The sequence below is a fragment of the Exophiala aquamarina genome (genome assembly GCF_000709125.1).
Source record: "Exophiala aquamarina CBS 119918 chromosome Unknown aczIA-supercont1.10, whole genome shotgun sequence".
NCBI lineage: Eukaryota > Fungi > Ascomycota > Eurotiomycetes > Chaetothyriales > Herpotrichiellaceae > Exophiala > Exophiala aquamarina.
Genome location: NW_013550578.1, coordinates 403,951 through 430,776, shown reverse-complemented (window position 1 = coordinate 430,776; position 26,826 = coordinate 403,951). Strand labels below are relative to the sequence as shown.

Here is a 26,826-nt window from a genome sequence, read left to right as displayed (position 1 = left end):
ACGAGGGCGCTACCGTACTTCCCGCTCTAAAGTAGTATATTTACATCCGCCCCTTTCTAGACTAGGAGCTCGATAATCTCGGTCTATCCCTAAGACGCTGCTACTGCAAGGGCGCTGCCGTGCCTCTAACTTCGAAGGGGTATATCCACTAATATTCCCCGTTTAAGAAGGTTCTCGTAAATTACCTTATAGTCCGTAATAGCGGTAAGTACTAGGAGATTGTTGCCGAGGCGGTTCGTCTACGAGATATCGATTTCTAGGCTATCCTACTAGTCCCGTAAATAGGTATAAAAAGAGAAGCGGCATATTGCGAAGATAGTAACGACTTCGGGAGAGATTTCTTCTATATCTACCTTATAAAAGATAGATAATAATACCCTCTTCTAACCGTTAGAGACAATCTAGCGATACTATCCTCGGTATTGTACACTACTCTCCCCCGGAGACCGAAGAAAGGTTTATAAAAGGCGTATTAATATAGAGTCCGCGTCTTCGTCGTCGTTTGTTACTTGTGACTTATAGGATCTAATGTGGATTATCTAGTAGTGCCGTAAATATTTCTAGAATGGGTACGCTAGATCTAAGATGTCTTGTGGTTCGGAGTCGTGCTTATCATCGGAGCCCTTAGCCTTGTTCTCGATGATTAGATTCTTGTATATTTCTATTAGAAGCTTAAGACAACTTTTTGCAACGTAATAATAAGCCTACCGAAGGTCCTAGTAGTTTTCTTCGAAATATTCCGTCACCGAAAGATACGAGAACCTCTAGACCTTTCGCTAGGAATCGAGGATAAGTAGATTATTGTATAGAGCTAGTAGCGATGATTCGGTAATATTACTAGCTAATTTAATGTTATCTAGGTCGGAGTTAATGCGAATTGCGGATAGGAGCTCCTCGCTATCGAGTAGTGTATAGGTACTTATTACCTATATATAGGCAAGATCTACGAGGACCTTCGCGTACTTATATTTCGTAATTTTATTGTAGATCTCGTCGTAGGCTTCCTTAAGCCCGGTTAGAAGTCTCCCGAGCTTACTCCGGATATCTTCTTCCGTTAGTAGTTCGAGTACCTACTTAATCTATAGATATACCCACTAGAACCTATTTTATGTAAGATATATCCTAAAGATTTTACATCTAAGTGGACCTTATATTCCCTAACTACGTTCGAGGAGGATCTTAACGATATCTCTTTATAGTGGAGAAGATATCGGTCCCCATCGTCTAGGCCTATCTATTTCCTTATTGACGAATTTCTCGATGTCGCCCTAATTATCTATGGCCTGAATTTCGATGTTCGGCCGAGAAGTAAAGTACGCCCGGATATCGCCGTTAGGACGACTTGAGATGAAGACCTTAAGCGGCCTCTCGGATCTAGAAAGAAGGTAATTTATCGTCTCGACGATCTTTCTCTACGAGTCCGGTTCGCACTCGTCTAGGGTATTAAGTACGAGGGTTGTCTTATAGTAGAGATTCACCGACTCTAGTAGCTATCCTCTATAGTCGTCGAAGTCGAGCTTCGATGCCTTCCGTCTCGTGTTATGGCTAAGGTCTAGGAGACTTTTTCGTATGTCCGTAGGATTTCTTAGGGGAGTCGACAACTAGCGAATATAGCTTCGAAGGATAGAGAGAGGCTTTCGGCGTTCCTCCTTATTCCGGTCGCAGTAGAAGAACGTAAAGCCCTCGTAGTGTACTGAGTTTTCGAGCTGGTTCTAAATATAGTCGATAACCTTGGAGGTAAGGAAGGTCTTGCTAGTCCTAGCTAGCGAGGCTTAGCTTACTAAACATCTAGCGTAGTAAGGCTATAGAAAACCTTACTTACTAGAACCTTAAAGCTATAGGATTACTGACGAACTAGCGTTCTCCCACCTATAGAATCTCTTATCTTATAGTAACTATTAGTACGTACCTACTATTCTATCCTTCCTCACTATCTTGTAATGGTCCCCATATAGTATGGGTAAGATCTAGTCTAGAATCCTACGCTGATTGTTGCTATCGATTCGTTCAAGAACTAATTTACTTTAGACGACATTAGCGTTGCTCCTATTGAAGATACTTTCGAGACGTATACCTAGTCGTAAACTATTTAGACGATCTAGCGGAAGCTTACTATAAGCTCTAGAAGTTCTATGAATTTAGCTAGATTCGAAAGATTATAGTGCTTATTATAGTCGTCTACAGCTTAAAGTAGTTGTCCTTCGCTCTCCGAGAGGTTATGGGCATGGCTCTCTACGTCGCTAAGCTTAAAAGGAGCATTAATTATTTTAATCTTACTCTACTTGTATTGGATGGTGAAACCGAGGAATAACTATAATTCGGCATAAGCTTAAACGATGGATGTCTTTAATTTATCTAGAGCGGCGTCCGGCGGCCGGAGGACAGGATCTAGTACTATATATAATTGCTAGTATGTCTCGCATTATACGAGGAGCGAAGCGACCTTAGTAAGTCCCGCGAGGACTTAACTCTTTAACTCGCTACTTACGTTCAAAATCTGCGGAGGTTAGTTCGATTCCTGAATGAGATAGGCTACTCGAGTTCTATGTTGTCCGGATATAACCCGCCGTCGGAACTGTGTAGCTACTTACTACGAGAATAGATCGAATAGTAGCCTATGGTAAAGTAGTATAAATAGGATTAAAGCTGACTACGACGTTAATAGTAGAAATAAACTTACTTAATACTGATACGGTATTTTCGATAATGTAACGTGCCCTGCTATCGTGGTGCTACCCTTTAAATACCTTTTCTATTTTCTACTAGATGTCTACCGCTAAACTCTTTATATCGGATCGATTCGTAGAGTCGCGGTCTGGTTCTGTCCTGAACTTCTCAATAATGGCTACAATGTCCTCGTTCGACTCTTTTAGACGCCCTAAGGCTTTAGTCCACAGGTCGAAATTGCTAGTATATAGCTGCGGCAGCTTAGGCGCGTCGTATGCTTTTCTATTATACTGTTCCGGTAGCGCTTAGGCGCGTAAAAGAGCGTCGGGGACCGGCTGGCTAATGGACGTCGGTATAGGCTCGGTAGCGGTCGCCCTAGTAGATGAAAGCGGTGCCGTAGTCGACGGCGTAGCTACTAGAGTTTATTAGTTTAAATAGATGGGCGGCTAATCCGTGGACTCGTACCTAGGGAAGGTCCCGCAGGAGGAGCCGCCGATCCGGCATCCGAGACGGTCTTGCGCCCGCGGGAGCTATTTTCACGACGACTTCTACTTAAAATTCCGTAGTATAATATCCCTAGTATCGTCTAGTAAGTATAATCGGTGGTAGAGCGTTAAGTAGCGGACGGATTCATCTTAGTACAGCGAAGTAGACGCTAATAAAATTTCTCGGGCAACCGTAGCGCTATTCTTTATATAGAAGGGGTGCGAGCAAATTAAGGATACCCCTATAAGGCGGTGATCTTAGTGCTACGCTGTTCTAGCGCCTCCGCGGAAGGCGGATTCTCTTGTCCTTAGGATTTTAGTAAGAAAATAGGTACTAAAACTAAGATGTAAGATAGCTAATAGCTTACCTTTCTCTCTATTTAGTAGAATAATTTTTTGGGAACGGAAGCTACGCGACTTTATCTAGATCTACCGCGCCTCTTATACTTACGCTACTAACCTCTTTATATCGGTGTCGAGTAGGGCTCTAGAAGCGCTATATGGAATAAAATGAGAGCTACATTATAGGTAGTAGTGTAAGTCGATGGAGCTCTACAACTTTTAGGCCCCGCGTACATTAATCTTGCGAGTTAATAAATATTGATAGCTAGGAAGGGTTGTGCCGTAAGTTATGTTGTCCGCGATAGGTTATGAAGCATACGTGCCTCGCTAAAAGCCGTATGCACGACATATATTAATATATCCACCGTTCTATTTGGACTAGTATAGTCTCTACGGAAGTATTTTTCTCAATATATACTATTACTTTACGGGAGTATAGGGTGTCTTTTCCGTAGTATATAACTTGATCGGCATTAATAGATATATAAGCTATTAGTGATCTAAACTAAAGCGTGAGGAAAAGACGCATTAGGCTCGAGCTCCCTCGAGTTTGACGTAAATGGATTAAAACTTAAATGAATTAGAATCTATACGGGGCCGAAAAGAGCTGCGCCGCTAGTTCGAATAAGGGTTGGGGCAGCGAGCCGTAGCCTTCGGGTGGCTTTTCGTAGGCATTCTCCGTCTTGTAATTAGCGCCGGCGTAAGGTACTTTGCATACCTTTAGTGTATTAGTTAGTAGTTAGTAGGACCCGTAGTAATAGGTATTAAAGTTAGGATTTTATTATCGCTATAAGATAGGGCTATACAACTAGTAGGGGAAATAAGTAAGAGCTAGGGAAAGATATTACGCTAGCTAGGTATTTATAGCGTATAGTACTATAAGGAAGGAGGTAATAGTAGTAGTTCTCTATTCCTTACTACACTAGATAACGCCGGGTATATAATGAGGGAACTAGGTCGCTTATCTACTAGTTTAATAGAAGATATCTTATGGCCTTTAGGTTAAATCGGTAAGGGCGAACTCCGATTAGAATTTAAGGAAAATACACCTATTACGGAAATATACTTCCCAGGGGAACATCGGTGTACTAACGTATACTCTATGCGTTGCTTTCAGCCTATCTTATTATGTAGAAAATAAAGTTCTCGGGAACAAGATTCCGAGCTATCTACCTTTATCGATTAACTAGATGACTCGGTATCAGTATAGTTCTAGCTTAACCTCGTCCGTGTTTAAGCTTCTACTAAAATTTATATTCCGGTATAACCTTAGTGATACTTCGTATCTTTTAAGCTACCCCGGAATAGTGGAGTAGGAACGGATCGAGATTTTACTCCGCCTTTAGCCTGCGGCCTTTAATAGGATAAGATTCGTTATTATAGCTAATAGGTCCGTCTAGACGTAACTCGAAATTATATACGTATCGATTAACGGTATCAGCTAAAGATTATAAATTCTCGATCCGTCCCTAGTCCACTATTTAGAGGTAGCTTAAAAGATACGAAGTAATTACTAATTTATAACTAACTAATCCATTAAGTTATATCACCTTTAAACTTAATTACGAACGCTTTCGTGTTGCAGTTTTGCTCCTCGTTTTCACCTACCTATACGATACGATTAAGGTCGTAAGCTGGTATACATAACCTAGATCTAGTAAAGGAGCCGCCTCGGCTATAGGAGTAACTAAAAGAAGCCTCTTTCTATATCACTAACCTACTATCCCCCTTTATATCACACGGCTCTACGTAGACCTATAGCTACCCGTAATTTCTAGTGCCGCCCACTTAATTTACTTATTTATTTAAATTCTTATACCGAATATTTCTACTACTATAATCTTTTTATTATTACGTAGTAAGGTAACCGCTTTAAAAAGAGCACCGATATTTTCTTTCTAGAGAGGATTCTAGTCCGAGGCTGAAACTTGAGACAGCCGACTATTTTACTGTTGATCGAAATTGATGATGTAAAGTAATTATAACAATTATTCTAGCCCTCTAGAGCAACGGAAACGGGCGCGACGCTCTAGAGTAGGTAGAGCTTACAATGAATGCTACGTAAGGAAGATTCGATGCGATGATAGGTAGCTATGTGAGCCTTGTAAGGACTTCGGCCGCCGTAAGTATTAATCGGCGTTAACCCTAGCAAGAAGGCTTATACCTAAGTGTAGACTGTAAATATACGTCGACTAGAGGTTAGAAGCTAGTCGGTGGAGCTCGTACGAAGATACTGGAAGGTCGACTTCGGGGGGCGATAGCGTTGATATCTAGAGTCTAATTGTAAACGCTATCCTTACTATTATATACTGAGATTAATAGTTTCTTTAACTCTCTACCGGACTCGCCGCCGTTAACATTAGATAAGTTAGGTATATCTATAGGTTCGAGGAGTCGCCTCCATAGTATAATAGATAGTGGAGGTAGAATAAGGTCGATTAAGAAATACTCCACCGAATACTACGGAGGGGCATCCGATTACGTCTTCCTATAGAGAACTTAGTAGTTATTAGGCTAGGATCCTAGCGAAACCGATAAAGGCACACTTTCGCACAATACTATAGTAAGCCTTTTCGACTCTCTAATCCTAGACAGTTAACTTAGTGCAGCTAGTATTCCATTTTTAGAGCTTCTACCTTCGAGATACATTACGTATAAGCTTGTAGATATAGTTTTTAAAACAATTTATCCGTAGTTCTAATTTCTACACGAACTATCGTTCCAGCGAGATATACGCCGTATTTATACCCTAGGTCTAATAGGCCCTAAAGATTTAGATTATAGTTTCCTTACCTTGCTTAATTCTATCCTTACTTTAGGTTATATATTCCAATAAGACATATACTAATAATATAGTTGTAAAGGTATAGCGGAGTAAGCGTATATCTTCCTGCTTATGGCCCTACTTGAATGAGCTAATAATCTTTATTAGAATACGTTATTTTATCGCCGCTCGAAGGATAGGAAACCTAGATCTCTATCGAGATTTAGTCGGCTTATAGACCATTGTGTGCTTAATTCTTTTCTTATTTTCTACCGCTAGGCTAGGCACAGCTCACACGTTCATTGGACTTACTGTTGCCACTTCGATAAGGATGGGCCTATATTCTTAGACTTCCTGTAAAGGTCTATCTAACCTAGAAATAGATCTTCGGAGAGGAGTATTCTGGACTATCGTTAAGCTTAATATGTATAGTGGAATAGTTCTCGGGCTCCCATCTATGGTGAATCTAGATTATATAGATCAGCCGAAACTAAATAGCCTCGTCCGAGGCTACGAAATTAAGGACGGGCAGCGCTTTACGTCTAATACAACGAGAAGAATATACGCCGTATCTACTCATAATTTAACATTCCTCTCGATTATAAGTAAATCTATTAAGAAGCTCTACCTAAAGACCGACGGAGAAGCTTGTAAGGTACGTAAGTCTAAGACTCTCGTAAGCAACACTACGATTTTAGAGATAGAGATGGACTTTAAAACATGGAGAGACGGACTTTTAGATGTTTTCGGTTCCTAGGACTCGAATTACAATTTAATTAAGTATATTATAGTTCCCTTAGACGGCTCTAATCGTAATGTTGACTCTAGGATAGCGTTATACATAAATTAGAGATGGTATATAGCTTTAGATACATCTTGCTTTATCGGCCATTTTTATACTATTTGGCCGAAACGAGGAACGACTATCCAGTATACACTTATCTACTCCGCTGCGTAATGTCTTGTATTAAGATATCTCGATTTACCATTATCCGTGTATACAAGATGCTCCGATATAATTCTCTCCCTCCCCCTTCCTATCAGTCTATTTACACTGTATTTCTGTCCGTCATTACGCTAATCTTCTTTGTGGCAACGTAGTATGGAACTAAAGGGTACGCAGCGGTATAAAAGGACACAGAATACGGCATTCAAGTTCTTGCTTATCTGTCCTGCGGGGCCAATGGCTCCACGATATATTTAGGGGTAGTAAGAGTACGCCTCGACTTAGCCCCTACGTTTAATTTACTGACTAAATATAGCGATTACTTAAGCAACTATTACACCTTGTGGATATAGATGTTGACAACATCGCAATAAGCGTAAAGCCATTATCTAAATGTTCGAGTAAAAATATCCAACTATAGAAGTAGGAGTTACGAATTCTAGCGGGAAGCGGCGCTAGTAGACCGCTTTACTAGTATTTAGAGATTAATAGTAGAGCGCTAGGTAAGTCTTAGCTAATGTAAGTTGACTAGCTCTAGTCTATATATTATCCTCAGCTAGTACCGAGATAAATGGTCGATATTAATGGAAACATTGTAAATATGTAGATGTATTCATCTCTAGAAATAGCGATCCACTTAGTCTTAATGTCTATATCGGAGTAGGATGAACCGAGTATAACGTACAATTTATACCCTAGGGACCTAGTCCCCTATAACAAACTCCATCCACACTTAGATAGTTAAGCATTATACAATAACTTCTAAATGGAGGTACTATATACTAAGGAGTTTGCCTAGCTATTTAAGCCTACGGGGAAAACGCCTAGCGATGAGGTAGGTAGGGAGTTCTAATAGCCTCATCGGAGCTATCCTCTAACACCACGGGATATTGCAGCTTTTATACGTATTACCCCTAGTGATAAACCATTTTCTTCAAGTATCGCAGAATAATAATCGTTTAGCTATCGACATTTAATTAGGCGGATAGAGGCTAAGCTCATTATATTGGTAGAAGTAACTAAGACGGATGAGTAGATAGTAGAGCTACAGCCCTAGTAGCTTACTAGGGGAGTTGTAATGCTCCCGGCGAGAGGGGGTGGAGGAATACGATGATATTCTTAAAGCTATATACATCCCATAATCGAAAATTAAATAGCGGCTTAGAAATAGGGCCTAAGAATCCTTACACGTCTATTCACCTAAAGTTATTAATTAATTATACGGGAAGAAGCTTATATAGTATAGAGAATATAATATTTAAGTAGGAAAATATTATAGCCCTTATAGATACCGAAGTAATTTAACTAATAGCATCTAGAATGGTCGTTAAGTCGTAGAAATCGTTGAAACGGAGTTTTACCTACTATATAGTCGAAAATTACCGGTCGATCTTAAGGCTACCGGTGCTCGCAAAATTTCCGTACTAAAGGCCGTTACCCCTAGTTTATTGTGTAGTTAGGAGTTAAACACGAAATGCGGCGTTGTTCTGGCTATAAAACTAGAGGAAGCGTAGGTAGCATCTAAGAACGTTAACTATAGAAAATAGTAGTCTTGCCGATGGTTATTAGGGTTAATAGGTTTCCCCAACGACTTTCATTTTTCCGCCTCGACATTAGAGCCACAAGATGCTAAGAAACTAATTTTATAATGAGGTGCGGCTATACGGGTAAGTACACTATACGTATAGTAATCTGCGACAGCGGCTTACTGATCGACCGATGTCAACCTAACTAATACTTAAAGAATTTTAGGTGACTGCTATTGATTTTGAAACTCCAACGGAGTCCAAACCCGCGCGTGTCACCTCGTAAAGGGTCGACATGGTTATTTTAAAGAATACCTTAACGCTACTGTATATCCTGATAGCGTTTACATCGGGTCTGCCTACTCTAATATAAGTCTATCTTGGCCTAAAAAAGCCACTCCTACTTAAGTCTATAGTGTTAACCTCTAATATTAGACAATAATATCTAGTAACGGACGTTAAAGTTCTAACTAGGGCTGACCGTACAACCGTCGTATCAAATTTGAGTACGAAGTCGCCATCTAACCTTAAGAAAAAGAGCCTCGGCTATCGGTCGCAATAAAATCCTATAGTTATTATCAATGGGCGTAGGCCGATGACTGTCTAGCCCTTATTTTTCGTAGATGTAAAAATATACACTAGGACTTAAACTAATAAAGTTTAGTTTGCACTTATATTTCTATGTACGCCCCGCTGACTAGATGGCGTTTCAACGGATCGCAAGGCTAGAAGTGAACGGTTAGTCGATACCTTCTCCCCAGCGTCTAGACGTAACCGAGCGAGATCTCCTTCGAGTATATCCATTACATGCTAGACGGTATTCATTGCCTAGATTTAACCTAGAGATACTAGTAGGAGTTTAACGTCTATGGCTCAACCTCCTATTTAGCTCGAGCTGGATTGATTCTATAACGAAAGTTATAGAACGCCTTACTACTCTAGATCCCCGATATAAATACCTAAACTCCTATCTTTATATACGATATAGCCTCGAAGGAATTCCGCAAGAGTTTGGGACGACTCAGCTAAATTTTCCTTTAGACTTCTAGGCGCTTTCTATTCCAAGAAGATTACACTCCAATACAATAGCGGGGAGAAAAGTTGCTTCTTGCTTTCTAGACTGTATAGCTAGGGTTTAGCACCTAACAACACTATATCCGTAGAATGCTAGTGTATAAGGATAATATAACTAGTTATCTAGCGATCCTCTTTCTTAGGTGTAATTAGTTTTTGGTAGGTGTGGCGGTTTAGAATGATATTTTTGTTGAATGTGAGCGGTAGAGGGAAATGGGTATATAACTCTAGTAAATCGTGAGTAGATTAGGACTAGAGTCTACTTAACGATTCGTCGAGAAGGATCGGTGTTATAATCTTTTCGAAAGGCGATCTAAATCGTATATTTATAAGGGACTTATACTCTTAACTAACCGAGGCTCTTTCGTCTAACGATACATCTTAGGTAACCTGAGTAGGTTGGAGATTGTACGTCTCTCCGATTTTACCATTCAGCATTTGATTTATAGTTAGTCGAAGGCTCGCTGAAGTCGTTTCACCATCATCATCACCTACCTTCTTACTATTCATCGATATCCCCTTCACCTTCTATAGTAGAGTATACTATCGTCACTATAGGTGACGATAGGTAGACTCCCTGAGTAAGGCTACCACGAGGCTATTATGAGGCTAATTATTGTAAATTACGGTAGTGGAAGTATATGTTTATTATTATTCTTCTACTTCCTTAGAAATGTAGGAGTATATATATACTAAAGTAATATACTAGAAGCTTCCCTATTATATCTAAGCGTACGGAATAATTCTATAAGACTTTTCCGTTAACCTTATAATAGTCGGTTAAGCCTTATATTACAACACTAATAGCCCCTACTTTCAACAAGCTTCTAGTATATTACTTTAGTGTATATATGCTCCTATATTCTGAGGAAGTAGAAGAAATATAAGAATTAATATATATGCTTCCACTGCCGTAATTCACAATAGGTTATGAGCCCGGAGAGCTGTCCTCTCCGGTGCCGTTTCTAATCACTACTAGAATACTAGTTGGTAGTGTAGAGGACTCGCGTTTTCGACTAGGTCGACCACGGCTTAGTGAGTCTTCTGCATCTGTGGCTGGCCTCCTTCAGCCACAGCCCATCGGAGGCCCCCTGTACTGCCATGGCACTAACCGGATCCAGCACCAAACGCTCATTGAGTAGACGATTTCACTAAATGCGCACATCCGGAAAACAATTGATGATGAGCCATTAGCTTCAGAAACATAACATATTATTGATGAAGATAGTGGATGTCCAGTGGACTGTTCGCATAAGGTCGGCTGTGCAAGGGACAGAAGGCCAGAGATTTCATGTTGCGCTTAGACGGGTTCGCCTTAGTCAGCGTGCCCCGTTGCTAAGACCTAAGAGCAGTCTTGGCACAACATCACTTTATCTACAGCTCAACTCTTAGCACACCCTTACTCCGTAAACTGGCTCTAACCTTGAATGATAATAGCTCATTACTAACGTCACCGGGGAACCCATACCAGCCTCCTCGCTATATTTTCAGTTTGAGAATGCCTTCCGGGTTGTTCTGCGCGGAACGCGCCCCGACAACAATGTACGAGCTTTCTTTTGATCTATGTCTAGGTACTTCTGCTTCCGCCGAATCGTTCGACAACTCGGGGGCTTCATCCGTATATTTCCTTACGGCATCCGCTTCTACGCATGTAAGTAAACCTCCGAAAAACTCTATCTTTATGCGCTCGGGATCCAGCACGGTATTCTAGTCTCTAATAAGAAGACCGTTCGATAGACGTCGAAAATACTAGATAACTATAATACCGTAGCTCTAGCTATTAATCTACTACGGAGTAGGTTATTTAAGTAGAAAAGGTTAGCCTCTCGATCGTAAAAAGTAATTAAGGACCGATATTACTTAGCTCTTCGCTATATACGTATTCCCAATCTACGAATTCTTCTAGCCGTCGCGTTAAGAATATTCCGGTCGCTATCCTCTCGGTAGGGGCCTTACCTACACTAGCTAACTAACCCTCGTTTACTAAGAGTTGCCTTCGATCGTAGTCTAGTCCGCTATCGAATTATAATAACGGATCGCTTCCTCCCGTTTATTTATTCTATAAGTATTTCTAGATCGGTTTATACTTATCGGAGGATATCCTTCAATCGGGAAGGTAGTTCCCTATCTTCCCTTTCCCATCGTCCGCTATTTAGGAAAAGTATTTTCTATAGCCTATTAACCTAAGGGACTATTAGCCTATAGTACGGCGTAAAATTTTTATCGAGTATCCTTTTAAAATTACCTTTATAAGCTACTAAGCCTTTCTTTAGCTTAGCTAAGTTATCTATATCTCTATAGTTCTACTTCTTAAACTTCGGAACGACTCTACCTTTTTTATCTACTCCGTCGTAGTATATATATATCTAGAAAAGTACCTAGAAGAACGATTTATAGTCGTATATAAGGGAGTACTTCTCGCCTAAAAGTAATCTAATAGCTATAAATACTCTTATACTTATTTTACTACGTACGCCTAAAGATCCCTCTCGTCGCGTCCTTATCGAGAGATCGAGGTCGACCGAAAATACTAGCTATAATGGATTGGTCGGGTCTTCATTCATTATGAGGTTGCCTTGCGAAATATCGCGCTAGAGAATCCCGGCCTGGTGCAGAAATCTGTAACCTAATCTCATCAGCCAATAAACGCGATGGCTGTGGGACTACTTACCTTCTATGTAACCTTCCAACGCTGCCAGCATTGTATATCGCTATCCTATCTAATGGTATATAGGCACCACTGGACCCAACCCCTCTGTTGCTTTTCCTGGCGGTAGAACTACTTAGGCTCTATAAATTCCACTCCCCTCCTCATAAAATGAACAATATTATCTTCGAAGATCCTTCGAAACAGCGTCCACGTCAAAATCGAGCTTCCTAGGTCCAGCCAGTTGAAGTGTTGCCCGATTAGAACGGTCCTACATGTGGTGAGCAACAAAGAGGCCTTCCAAATCCAGGCCTCGGCGCTTGTGTTGTCAGCCTTAGCTGCTTGAGGGGGCTTTCGCGTGAGTCTAGTGCTCCTTCTCTTATCATCCCTTTCAGCTGGCCATTACGGGAGTCTGACCAGAAACAGGAAGCTATACCCCCTATGTCGATGGTGATGAAAGCCGTCAGACCCTTAACGCTCCTGACGGGTCGGATTTCGACCCTGCTAGTGCCACGACATCTTCCGTGGGCGAACTTAGTTCGATGGCGGACGATAATCGGTACTCTATCGATGAGGCCAGCCTTAATCAGCAGGATAGTTTATTTTCGTCTCCCGAACCCGAAGAGTCGACGGATAGTACGAATGAGTTGCACTCCAAAGTGACGTGTTTGAATATGAGGTTGGCAGGCCTGCCTCGTGTCGTCGGCCTTCACGAACCGACCACGAAGCAAACCGCGATGTGGAGCGGCGTATAGAGCACGACCACAACGAAAGAGCCGACAACCTACATTATATCACGACGGCACTTAATGATCGACAGCTTCAGCTTAGTGGCTATAACCAAGCGGAAAGCCGCGCTAGGAGTGTCGCTCTCTCCGATAATAGTTACAGGCCTAGTGCGGTTAGAGTAGTTGGCGCTACTGAATAATCTACGTTCAACGATACGTTAGATGATTCTTACAAGAGTGCCCGGTATACCGTTCATCCCCATCCGACATTCCCATTATCTAGAAAAAGGGGTGGTGTAGTGTTGCCTAACCCATCGTTTAGGGGAGTGGATATTCAGGACGATCACATCCCTTGTCGTAAGAAGCTCTCGCCATCGCGGCTATGTTAAAATCGTCGCGCCATCTAGAAGAGACGACCTTAGAGATCTCCGTCCATTAACACTGTACTAGAAGTCCGGCCGCGGTCTAAGTCGTGCGAGTTCCCTATCGGTTCAGACGGAGGGGAGCACAGTGTTGAGAACGAAGTGGTATGGGAATACAAGCGTCTTCTTAGGTACAAAACCGTCAATGGTAAATACTTAGTCCTAGTACCTTGGGTTGCTACATGTGAACCGGCTAATGAATACCCACCCAGGGAAGTAGAGAGGGTCCAACGCCAGTCCCAGGGGCAGATGCAGGCCAGACGACGAGGAAGGCCGCGCTCCAAGAAGTACCAATGATTGTGTTTGCGAGCAAGTTGGACTGAGTTCACTTTTGGAATCTGAACCATGGTGGTCAAGCGTGCGTAAAGCGATTGCCGTCGGAATTGGGTCGAGGTCGGCTGACCTCATTTGTAATTGTCCACAATATGCCACCGACTGCGAGATAGTCAGACATTCCGTTTACTCTGCGCAATTTCATCGGAATGACAGCTGTAAACACATTTTCTCAGCCTCTCTCACCTGCGAATGTCAGTCTTCGGAAAGATCGGGCAGTGAAAACTTACCACGCAGAGAGCAGTTAGAGCGGTCGAAATTTCCATCGTCAGCTTTGAATTCCATAAAAATGACTTTGTTATCCTCTTAAACATACCGCCAAGTCTATAACGTCACCAGTCCCTTCCGCTTCTGCTTCTCCAGTTGTAGAATTTTCCAGGTTGTACCGCCAACATCAACCGAAAATCCCGAATACTCAACTCTATGTACACGGGATCTAGCCTAATCACAGCCCACCACGGTTAAAGCTCCATTAATCGCTGTCGCTGTGCACCGACAGAATTTCCGTTGCGGCGTCATCTTCAATTACAGCAGCGGCCCTCTTGTCATCATCGAGGTAGATACTCCGGATATCAGGTCGTTTCACAATCTGTCTGCAGATCGGACAGGTATTCATTGGTGTCCGCAGCCATTCGGTGAGGCATGGTCTACAAAAGCCGTGGCCACATTTGGTCACTACGTTTTTGATGCTGACGGTGCAGATGTTGCAGCGGAGGTTGTCGACTTGATCCAAGTATTTACGCGCAGTTTCCAGTTCGCCGACCAGCTCTTGGTTGCGGCTGCGCAGCACTTTGTTTGCTTCCTTGCACCGCCGCAATGTGTGGCCTTGCGTTCGCAGTTGGTGTCGTGTGACCTCGGCGGAATGTTGGAGATCCGACAGATCTTGTTCATGTCGAGTGGTTAAATGGTCGACCTCAGCTTGTTTGGCCAGCAATTCCGTCTTCAGTCGTCGTGCCTGGCTCACTATGGAGGCGAACTTCCTCCTCATGTCCAAGGCACCCTCCACAACAGTGTTGTACTCGTCCATGATGTCGCAATCACCATCATGAAGAAGTTGACTAGCGTCGAAGACCGATTGTGCTGCGGACATGTTCGGAGGATGTTGCCGTGATGAAGTGAGGAGAAGGAGAAGGAGAGGGAGAAGGAGCAGGATAAACGAAGAAGGGGGAAAGAGGGCGCTATTTATGCTCTGGAAAACTGGGAGATAATTCCAGACATGCTAAGCCGCCTTCTTCCCGCTATCGTCTAGGGTGCATCAGTCCTAGAAATTAGTGCACTGTGCACATCCATGTCGACTCCGTGCGCAGCCGGCCCTAGGTGCTCTCGTCAAGTCACTCTAGCAGGAATTCGTCGAGAGTATGCGCGAAGCGTTACGCAGAAAGGCCACTCATTGCTGCATTTGACTCTCTCCAACAGAGTCTAAGGTCCAGCGTGCCTAAGGAATGGTCAGTGCCTTCTATGGAATGGCGCTGGGGTTAGCCAGCTCTTCGTAAGCGACGGCACTCGAGGAGAGAATTCAGTTCGCAGCAGCCTGCCTTACCAAGTCATGGTCGTGAGTGACCTTTCCGCTTGCGTGACTCTTGGACTGGATTAACCAGGTTTTCTGAGAATCGTGGGAGAGCCAGTACGTTCTGGTGAGTACCTCCAACGGCAGCAAGGTGGCTGAGGTCTGCTGACAAGGTACACTGGATTGAGATATATCATTTTTGAGAATGACTTCCGTCTCACGAATAGAGTGGCGCTCGCACGGACGACAGTCGGAATCTACAGCTGGGAGACTGCCTCACGACTAGTCAAACGTCTAACAGTCCGTCTGGCGTTGTTCGTATTTGCAACCTCTATGAATGTTAGCACTCAATCTTCGGACGAACAGGGCTCGACGGTTTGGAACTGGCGCGCTTATCTGTCCTTTTTCTCTCGCGGTATAATTAGACAACTCATTGTAGATAGAGTTTTTGATCAGATAGGGCCATGTGGAAATTTGAGATGAGTCCTGAAGAAGTATGAAGATCATGCCAGGTCTTTCCTAGCATGTTATGGTTAGATTAGACTTCCGAGTAGCAGATATTACTTCAGTCAATGCCTCTAAAAGGTCGTCGTCTGAATGAGACCTTATTAGAACGCAACTTTAGAGTCTTAGGTGTAGATAGGATACTCCACTGTTGCATCTCTCCGGTCTCAAACTTCTATGTAGCAGCGAAGGGTCGTGAGCGGCGTTGATAAAGTCCGACTATTGCGGGACCAGGCCACTGTGACACTCAACATTTTCTCCCGTCCTGACGATTCGCGTGCTGGCGAAGCGAGAAACAAGAGTATAAAGGGCGATCCAAATTGTCTGATCTTCTCCGTGGTTTTAAACCGGCTGATCGCCACCGCCGAGGACGGGTCAGGATACGTGCTCTTTCGACACAATATACTATTCTATTAGGACACTGAGATTGCTTACCTAATTTTCCTCTCGCACTGAAGATTAGCGCTATGCTCGCGACCTCCAGATTGTGGTGAATGGTTGAGGATGTCCAGTCGCTCAGATGGGACACCTCATCACACAAGAGATGTTTTGTGTTTGTTGTTCTCTCAAGAAATCAGCCCAGGATCATGAGATATCAGCTGAGACTGGAAACACCGCCCACGGCTCAGAAGCTCAGAATGAATTCTTGGAAATGCATGAGATACCATATTTTTGGGGGCAGGGGGGCAATCCGCGACTAGGTCAACTAACGTATCAAACATGCAGGGAGACAATGGAGACGAACACACCAATTTGCATGCCACATACCCCTGGAGGGCCGTACAATATCATGGAACAGAGCACGAGCCTCCCCCCCCGTCGATGGGCGATATTCTCCAGCAGATATAAGCAGCAAAGGACATTCTGAGCCTTCAGGAAATGTCGTGATTGTGAGGAAGGAGCGAGATAGATATCCCCGTCTATTGCAACTAATCATCTCCGGCCTCAAGTCAACTTAAGTACCCAGGACAGAGACGAGTAAGATGAATGGAAGCGTGCGTGGCCATAATCGTTGACAGAAATCGCAATCTTCCAACGCAATCTATCCAGTATACTTCAGATGGTGTGGATAAAGTCGTACCCAGTGATGGTCGCCGATCGATGCTCTTGAAAAACAGGATATGGTGGATCGTCTCAGAAGGAAAGGTCATTCTTGATTGCCAGATCCCAGCCGTCGGGGTTGGTTTCTACTCTTGAGCACCCTTGTGCGGATTCCGGATGCCTATAGAATGATCAGAATTTCCCGTCATATCCTTCTGACAGAAAGGCTTCCCACTCAGTTAAATAATAGCGGGGGCAAATTGCGTCTACAAGGCTCGTCATGAAAATTTGCTTCTGGGTGAACGTGTAAAATGAGGTTGGACAGTATAATGTGGGTGTGTTGAACCAGTAGACCTATTTTGGATGTGTCTTAACTATACCTTTATTTCTGAACAGCTTGCTGCTGCGTAGCTCGGGACCCCGATGGAGGCGACTATGTTCATGGTGCTTCTCGTGGCTCTTGCGGCCAGCAGGATCGTGAAACTTCGCACTACGATGCTACAAGCGGACGTACCTGTATCGGATAGTTGTAGCTCTGTCTCGAGAGTTGTGGTCTACGGCTGGATTCTGCTCCGGATCACGTTGCTGGCTAAGCAAATGTCTTAAGTACATCAAGCATGGATTGGTACTGATATCTCAAGATCGGGATAGCTTTCCATTTTTAGGCTTGGCATAAAATGGGTCGTGGCTAAAAATAGTCCACGGGTTCGTCCCTCTAATATTGGCAATGCTATAAATAACTACCCTTGTCCTTGGCCACTACAAAGCTTCTGCTATATAATGAAATTGGCTGGCGTCTGGGAAGTTCTCAGTCGCTGTTTGACTCTGTCGGGTACTGGTGGGAGATCACCACATGGACCGAGGTCTGAGATCAAAGAGCTCCTTACCAATATCAAGGGAAAGCAAAATCTGAAAGAAAAGCACGCGGCAACAGAGGCCAATGTAAGGGACAGCAGTTCCTATGGACATTATGATTAATCTTTCGAGCAGATCGCTTCGGCATTATCCTATGGACCTTCCGAACTATATTAGGTGGGATGTACTACCAAGTTGTGCCCAGCACGGGGTTTGGGGTCAGTAAGATCCGGCCTGTGGTTTGCGTGCGGAGAAGCATAAGCCGTCACAAGATCTCCCCTCTCGGCTTATATGGTTGATTTCTAACTGGCTGAGGTTTTGTAGAGCTAGGGCGTCTGACGTAAGACACAGTTCGTTCTAGTTGTTAAAACCATGATTTTCGCCCTGTAGACGACTCCCCCTTTTTCTGCTCTTTTTTCTTGGCCCCTTTCTGACCACTTTTTCCAATCGACACAAATCAGAATTGTCTAACTTGAAACTTCGTATACATAACGTTATTATACATCCATCTTGTACCTTTTAAATTCGTGGAGAGTGTGAAGTTGTTCCGATCTGAAGTCTTGTCCGCTGCAATGACACCTCATGACGAGACGTCTTCAGCCATCAACGAACACAGATGAGCAAAGACATCGTTCCTGTGACCGGTGAAGCCCTGTAATGATGCCGGGACTGGGTTTGCACGCCTAGGTCGGCAGCTGTCCTGGGCCGACTCTCCTGGGACACTTACATCTCTAGGGCTGCGCACCCTCTGCGGCCGGCTATCCTCTGCGTCACGCCAGCTCCTGCGCCAGGCTATCCTCTGCGTTGGGCTACCACCGCCACACTACCGTCTATCAGACTTGAAGTGTGGCTGTGAGCCCACGTCTTGCGTCACGCTACCTTCTGGCGGCCGGCTATTCTCTGCGGCACGCCAGCCTCTGCGGCAGGCTACCTACTGCAGCACGCTACCGTTGATTGATTGATTAATTGATTCATGGACTGTCCCAGCCTCGCTAGGCGGCTATGCAGCATTCAGCTATAAGTGCAGGTCTTTTCCTGTTCTTGCTTCCAGAAATCAAAATCAACCCTGATAGTCATCTATTGCCCTATTCCTATCGGCAATGAACTGGCTATCTGATCCATCTATGTCTATGACGTTGATAGTGAAGTAGAGCTGCTAATCTACTGGTTTGAGCTTAATAAGAACCCCACTCTAGGCCTGTACTCAACTCAATACACTGTTGAGTTTCGGCAATCAGCCATGGGCGCTCAGAAGGTGTGTGATCATTTGGGGCAATTCTGCGCGATTTCAGCGGATTGATGTCACCCTGGGCCTTAAGTAATGTCGTCCATCCCACCGCTCGAAAGATATGCGAAGTCTTTCTTAGGTAATAGCTTACAGTTATGAGAAAGTTGTGCAGTTGCTCATCGACAAGGGTACAAATGTAAAGACATTTACGTGGAAGGTCCCGCGGCAACGCCCTGCCGTCAGCGGCGAGCAAGAGCTATGCAATCGAGGTGGTGGGTGGCCCTCCGGATCTATGACTAGTTGACAATGCGCCTCACTTTTGGTCTGTGCTCTTTCACGAAGATGGGGTTGGGGAAGCTTTCCATTAACTTTTTAACACGGTCCGAAGTTTCCAAAAACCACCAGTAAGCTATCAAGCAATTACAGTCGGCATTCGAGGGGTGTAGCAGCGAGTTCTAGGGACTGGGAGCGAGTGAAATGAATTCACTGACATAATGCAAGACTATTACCCACCTAGCCGGGTCCCTACCGATGATCAGCACAGAATATCCATTACGGTCACTTGAGGAGTTTTTGATAATTACAAAGGCATGATATATACTACAAGTCAAGATCTTGAAGATCATCTAAGACACTTCGAACGTCAGTTACAGAATATCGCACGAGTTGACGACTTTCACCTTTCCAGGACATAAGTTGAGCTCGAGCGCATCAAGGATGAGAAGACCAGTACCGAGAAATACGATTACCAAGTCCTTTCACGCATTTACTGAGAAGCATTTCATCCCCATCACGGATGAAGAGAATAGACAGGAGCAGAAATAGTAACTTTCTCTCCGCGAGACCTTACGCAAGCAGAAGCAGTAGCTCTCCGGACTCCTCAAATCCTATAACGAGAAGATTTGTGAGACCATCTCACACTTCCATGCTCGACAAACAGTTTGATTCGTCACAGCTAGAGGCTATCGACCAGCCTCCGAGGGTGACGGAAGACCCTGGACGTCACTTTAGTAAACTGTGTAGATGATGTGGCAGCTTAAACTTCTAGATGATTTTGTAGGCTACGCCAGTGTGAGACAATATAACGCTCGGAGCAACTAGCAATGTGTAAAAGGCTGCTGAAGAGTTTGATCAGAAACTGTCCCTACAGACTGGATGGCTCCATCTCGTGTTCAGGCCCCTTTGATACTAAATAAATTCCCAGTGTAGAACAAAGAGCTGTAGCCAATCGCGGCCTATTTAAAAGTTCTCGACGATGTGGGACACGATTGTTTGAGATTCCATGAGCTACGGTATCGCATCTTTGGGGACTCTGCTTCTCGCTGTTGAGCTCGCTATTCAGTGTCCTCAGATTTCAAGTGCTCCCGACTCTTTTAACCCTTAAGAATTAGCGATATGTAAAGAGCTGTCCTGACAACGACGCGGTGAGATGTTCCTCTACAATGAATGTAGCACTGAGGATGGCCCATTCCTGCCTCTGAATCACATGGATAAGTCGTATCTGTGTGAAGTGCCATCTCCAAAATGCCCGCAACATCTCCTTAAGGAGCGTCAGACCCGAGAGCTTTGATGGGTCATTGAAGGGCATCTGTCTGTTGATTCTGAAGCAGACGGAACCGCTTCTGCATCGGACTTTGGCTGAAGTCGAAAGCCACGCCCATGTCGCTCCCAGGTGCGCGGATCTGGATCACGTTCCATGGCATCACTAGAAATAGGATTGCTTGGCAGAGAGGTACCATCTTTATCGTGAGCCGTTTGAATGCTAATCCTTGACATATCCTGTGACAACTGTACCACTGTGGCATCACTAAGGTGACCCCCAACTTGCCTCGTTCTCCAGCCATGTCCTCGATTTTTACCATGAATCGTCTTCCCGTCGGTCGACACCATAAATTGGATGGCGTCGCCGGTGGCATAGTTGTCAATTACACTGACATTTTCTTTTAAGTGGCCGTCTGCCTTGGAGCAGATCTGTATGCATTGGCGAGCGGTTTCCCATTCCTCTTGTAGCCTTGCAAGATCCGCATTGTCATTGTCAGAGGTCATTGTACTGTTTGACTTTGCCAGCATGCGCGTCATGAGATCTTTCATGTGCTTTTCGAGCCTCGCAGTCGTAAGAAGAAGGCTGTCCCGACATTCCTGCAAACCCTCATTTATGACTCTTTCAGGAATGCTTCCTGAATTAGACACTCCGGGAGAATCCCCTCCAGATCTTTTTGGGATCTGAATTTGGCTGATGTGCTCAGACAGTCGATCACATATTTGGAGACATCTCTGCGTGCTCGAAATCTCTTCCTTCATCTGACTGAGCTCTGTTGAACCAGAGCTGGGATCAGTTTCCCTCCTTCCAAATACCCTCTCAAGCTTCTCATTGATAGATTCAAGATGTGCCTGGAGGTCATCAGTGGCAGTCTCAACCAGGGTTTTGTAGCTTTTAATGCTTTCAGCGGTGGCGGTGGAATTGCGACTAACGAGGTTAGAAGAGCTTCTTATTTGATAATTAACTGAATCATAAACCCACAGCGTTGCGTCAGTCAGAGCGATGGTGATGGTCAGCTTGTACCCTGCCAAGAGTCGTCTAAAACTATCAATATCATCTCCCATATACCTCAGCTTCGCCCAATCACGAAAGCTGACCCGCGAATTGTCAGACCGCGATGAGCATTTGAGCAGCTCGTCCTGAAATTCTTTGCAGGCATTGCCACATCGTAGTAAAGGAAGATCAAGGGAGGATAGATCTATGTCGGGAGAAGATTTCAATGTTTCGCTGAGAGGACCCAAGACTCCGCTTAAGGCTTCAAGCTCGTCTGTAAGATCTCGTACACGTTTAGGATGGGACTGAAAACTGTGGATTGTCCCATGGAGTGTGATGCTAGACTAAAAGGCGAAAGTTGCCAGAGCCAACAGCCCAGAAGCCACGCTTATAGCTTCAGCCATTGGACGGATAAAACGGGTTTTGCCTTGCTGTTGAAAAGATCTAAGGTTGGGCTACCTTTTTATGTCATTTCTCGGACGCGCTCAGACAGGCAGAGGGTTTCATCAGGCGCCAGGATTCAATAGTTCAGACGCTCAGGTGTAGCGATGAAAGATGACAAGATGAGGGGTTTCAGCAAGTGAGATTTGTGCCCGGCAGTGTAAGCGCCTAGTGATTTGCCTCATCTTGGCAGCCGGTTTTTGCTTTTCGCCTTGGCCTTATTCAAAAGTGCTATCGTCCTGTGTTGTCGACATTGAAGGCTGGAAACTCGAAGTGGATACATATATGTAGAATGAGAGTGATGTTATGAACTTGCAATCTTCACGCTAATAGAGCTGCGGTCAAGAATAGATTCTCGTCGCTATTAGTAACTGCCGGCCCTGTAAGCAAACGCTTTCTTGAAGCATTATGTAATTTGCCCTCTTTGGAACAAAGTCACGTGCATAAATCAGCCCAGCGTTCTTCGCCAAGGATCGTGTCGATGTTGACAGAATACCTCTAAATCTCGCGCCCAGTGACAGAGACTGCCAACTTGACCCTCCGATTATTTGAGTATTCAATTTAAGCCTCTCCCAGCTTGAATATTTCCCAACATATTCCATCGCTGTCGCCATTCGCTTCTCAGCTTCTATCCACCTTCTGTTCGCTATTCAACAAGACCAATACTTGTGCGAGGATTACTTGATAGAGAGAATGATCTAGCCTCTATTCTTTAGACGGATATCCTTCCCCGGGAGTTACTGTGTGGTAGGCGTGGATTCCATCCGCTGGAATGTCAATCGCAGATCCGCCATCCCACGAGATACATGTCACGGGCAGACCTTCAGGGAGGGAAGTGATTGGCTGCCCATAAAACTTGGCATTATAGCTGGCCATTATAGCCCCGGAGTCATTCCCGGGGGACATGATCGAAATCTGGTTGAATGCGCGAGGCCATGAAGGGTCTCCATGTCCTCACGTTGCCAGTTGGGTGGAAGACGTTAGGTCCAAGGGATTCGAATGCTATGAGGAGACATTTCGCTACAATCCGAACGATGTGCACTTCCTGGATCGAAGACTGCTTTTTGGCCGTTCACTCAGCGTAGAGAACTACATCCAGGCCCACACTGACACTGTGGTTACGCTTCAGTCGCGGGATTGTTCTTTTGATCCACTTTTAGGAGCGAAGAAACCATCTAGTGCGAGCCAAGAAGCATCAATCTCTTCAGGAAACCTTATTTTGCCGAAACAACTTCCACTCGGTGAAGGCGACGACAACGAATATGGCTTTGCAGCGCTTGACCATGCTCGCCTCAACCATAGTGGCTTGCTCTTGATTGATCGACGCGCAAATGATCCGAGACTACTGTGGATATCTGCAAACCCTGAAATCAAACCAGGCTCTTCTTCTCTGGTGAGGAAAACGCGTTGTATCAAAAGAGCGGAGCCTCTCAGGTGTCAGCAAAGAAGATTACCACAAGGTATGGCTCACATTGTCTGGTGCACTAGACTCGGATGGCACAACACTTGCCGCTTACTTCGCGGAGACTAGGAAGGCAACGCCTGGGGTCCCATTGAAGTCGCGTGTTATACTCATTATCTGGAGTCTTCGCGCTGAGGAAGACGATGATATTCTCCAGTGGAGAGTCAATCTATCTAAAGCGCGGCACAGATACAAGGACGCCATCTCTGCAGCTATGGATGACTTGCATGGTCAAATGCACTGCCAGGAAGGTATAAATGGTATTGAAACGCTGGTGCAATAGGTCTCTGATCTAATGTATGATACAGAAACTTGGCAGCTTCTAGCAGCTCTTTTCGCACTTTCTCGTGCTCAATGCGTAAGGGGATGCGAGACTTTCTGAAAACGAAAGAAGGGCTACGGTGAAGAAGATTGGACATGCCACGGAAGCAGAAGAGCTTTCTCAAACAAGTACCTTGCTGAATTCGAGATATCTGCTTGCCTTTCGAGATGACGGTAAGCTGGTCACCCCACTAGGCTTACTGGATGTCAATTTGGCTCAGTATCAACCCAGGTACGCTGAGCCTTCATTTGAGCAGCAGCTGGTAATTGTACCCACTGGCCAATGGATAAGCTCACTACCAGAACATGCACAGCACACACTTGAATTCCGCAACCCGGAGGACAGCAAGACTATCACCACGTTAGAAGCATCTGCTTTGGGCGATTATGAGAGTTTTGGCGAGATCGTCGATTGCAGCTCTTCCGGTCGTCTCGTCGCTGTGACACTTAAAAATACAAGCCCTCCAAAGGACGACTTGGCTATCTTGGATCTGCTCGAGTGGACCTACAAAACAGTGCTGCCGAGCAGTCGTCGAGGGACAAACTCCAGAGTTCTCCGTACCTTTTTCTGTCCCAAAGATATGCACATGATTGTCAGCTGTGCGAAATACGACGTTGAGGTAATACCCGAGCGATTCGTAATTGACATATCTCGAGGCTCGTACCAAGCACTGGAAGCAAATGAGAAGCTTCTGTCGTATGTGCTTTGCGTAAGCTGCAGTTATGGCAATACTCAGTTGAGCACCAGGGGTTGCAGGTTACCCCGAGGACTCTCTGACGATGCTTTGCGCCACAATGTCTCGTTAGAGAGATCACCGTCAAGCATTTGCCCATCACGCCCGCGCTTTTATGACTGTCTCTACTCTCTATCGTCCAGCAAGGACTTGGAATAATTCCTTGGTCAGCTAATTGGAAAGCTGTCTGGAAGTCAAAAGAGGAGAAAAGATGGGTGGCGATGGCGACGATGAAAGTCTTGAAGGCTCTCCTCCCAGCACTTCATGGAGTGAACAAGACGCAGGCTCAAACTGTGGCTTGGTAGGCTTCTTGTGCTCAGACAGAACTATGAGCATCGAGCGCATATGTCTGAGCTCCTTTTTGACCCCTGGTTCGGACGATACTCAAAAGCATGAGGAGGCTGGATTATATTTGCGCAGGGGATTCTGTGCCTATTCCTCCAGAAAACATACCTTGGCTGCAGCTTCTATAGGTTGTACTGATGTTCTTACTATACACTCGCATTTACATTCTATTTATCTACGCTATGGATTAGAAAACCGGTCTTGTCATCTCTCAGAGAAAGGAAAGATTTAGTCCTGACGAGTCCACTCAAGGGACTAAGCGCGATGGCTTACATATTTGCGTCTATAAAGAAGATTTAAGTACTTCGAGAACGTAATCGTTTTAAAGCTATAAATTAGCATTTATATTACTGTATAGCCTAAAGAAGGAATCCGGCGTTCTTACTCTCGGTCCCGTGGCTCTAAAGAAATATTAATAAAGGGAAGCGCTCGAGTTACTTCGATTTAGGTAGGTAAGAGCTATCTAATAGTCGGCGAGAGAATTACGTATAAAGTTTACGGAATTTAGGAAGTCGCTAATATATTTCAGCTCTAGTAGTAGGATAAATAGGTAATTACATTCGATATTTCGGTGACTTTTCATTCCTACACCTACTCTCTATAGGAAAAGTAAACTAACTAGAGCTAGTCGCAATAATATTCGCGCACGAGTATACACCGCCAATAAACTCCGGTCGGATATATTTAAAGCGCGGTCGCGGTTAATGTCGGACTCTTACGCTTTAAGGACTTTTATCTCTTTTTAATGTTTATTCGTAGTTATAGAATAGTCTTTATCTTTCACTTATTTCTTGGCTTTTAGCGTTTCGTTAAATTACCTTCTAAGGAGTTACAATACGTTATACCCTTTCGAGGTTTACTAGGTAATTCGTATTCTACACTTCATCGCTAGTACTCTCGAATACTCTAGTTATTAGTACTACTCCTACTTCGTCGCGCTTAATAAATAATACGGAGTTCGCCCCACTATAGGTGATTTATATAGTAAATTCGCCGTATAGTCCCTCGTAACTAACTATAAACTAGTTTCCCTTACGTCTACCCTTTTCCGTTACGCATTACTATCGACTTAAACTGTGTAGCGAGAGTAATGTCTCGCTTTAAGCCCCTCGCGTTCTACACGAGATTATCTTTAATTCAGCGCCACTAACGATTATTTCGCAGCATAGAGACCCATTAAAGTAGGACTCCGTAGTGCTTATCGAGCGAGACTAAGTTAATGGGGGGTGGTAGCACTTCCTTTCTCTCGCACGAGTAATAGTGTATATACGTAATATTCTTTTTGATATAACGTAAGCAACCTAAATTTAGACTCTAAGGATCTATTAATAGTTATATACTATTTTTAACTAAACCCCCTACGTTTTCTAGCGAACGGAGCCCTCGAAAAGGGCATTAAAATACGATAAAACGCTAGGGGAGATTCCTAGTTAACTAAATTTCGAAACAGCTTCCCCCCGGTCCTACTAATCGAGCCGATATAGTTAACCGACCGCATCCTTCCCTACTTTTAGTTTAATAAATTAAATGGATATTCTATCTCCTATAAACTATATAGCCTACTAGAGTTTTCAACGTTTCTTAATTAAAGCCCTTAAACTTCGCGGCGGAAGTACTTATATATATCTAGCCGATAGTCTTAATATATTATATTAGCGGTATCCTAATTCGACTACCTAGCTTATCGGTTTTTATATATAGGCCGAAGATTTTCGGCGAGCTCTCCTACCTCCGCCGTAGAATACTAACTACGTATATAAGCTAGATATATATATTAATATAAATAAAAGTATAACCCCCGATCGTATCGGGCCCTCTTTTATACTCGCCTCGGGAATAACTCTATTCGAAAGGAATAACTTCTCATTAGTAAGTCTAGTCGACCATTTTAATTTTCGGGATATTAATTATAATTAAGGGT

At 44.1% G+C, this 26,826-nt stretch overlaps 2 protein-coding genes across 2 annotated transcripts; both read right to left on the bottom strand.

Moving 5' to 3' along the window:
* Positions 1-14,258: 14,258 nt before the first annotated feature.
* Positions 14,259-15,024, bottom strand: A1O9_09461 (uncharacterized protein; the record flags this gene model as incomplete). Its single annotated transcript, XM_013401431.1, has 2 exons — positions 14,259-14,370; positions 14,432-15,024. 2 exons carry the CDS (start codon positions 15,022-15,024, stop codon positions 14,259-14,261), a joined length of 705 nt encoding a protein of 234 aa, XP_013256885.1.
* Positions 15,025-20,620: 5,596 nt separating this feature from the next.
* A1O9_09460 (uncharacterized protein) lies at positions 20,621-22,949 on the bottom strand (the record flags this gene model as incomplete). Its single annotated transcript, XM_013401430.1, has 2 exons — positions 20,621-21,907; positions 22,785-22,949. The coding sequence occupies 2 exons, from the start codon at positions 22,947-22,949 to the stop codon at positions 20,621-20,623; spliced, it is 1,452 nt and encodes a 483-aa protein (XP_013256884.1).
* Positions 22,950-26,826: the final 3,877 nt, after the last annotated feature.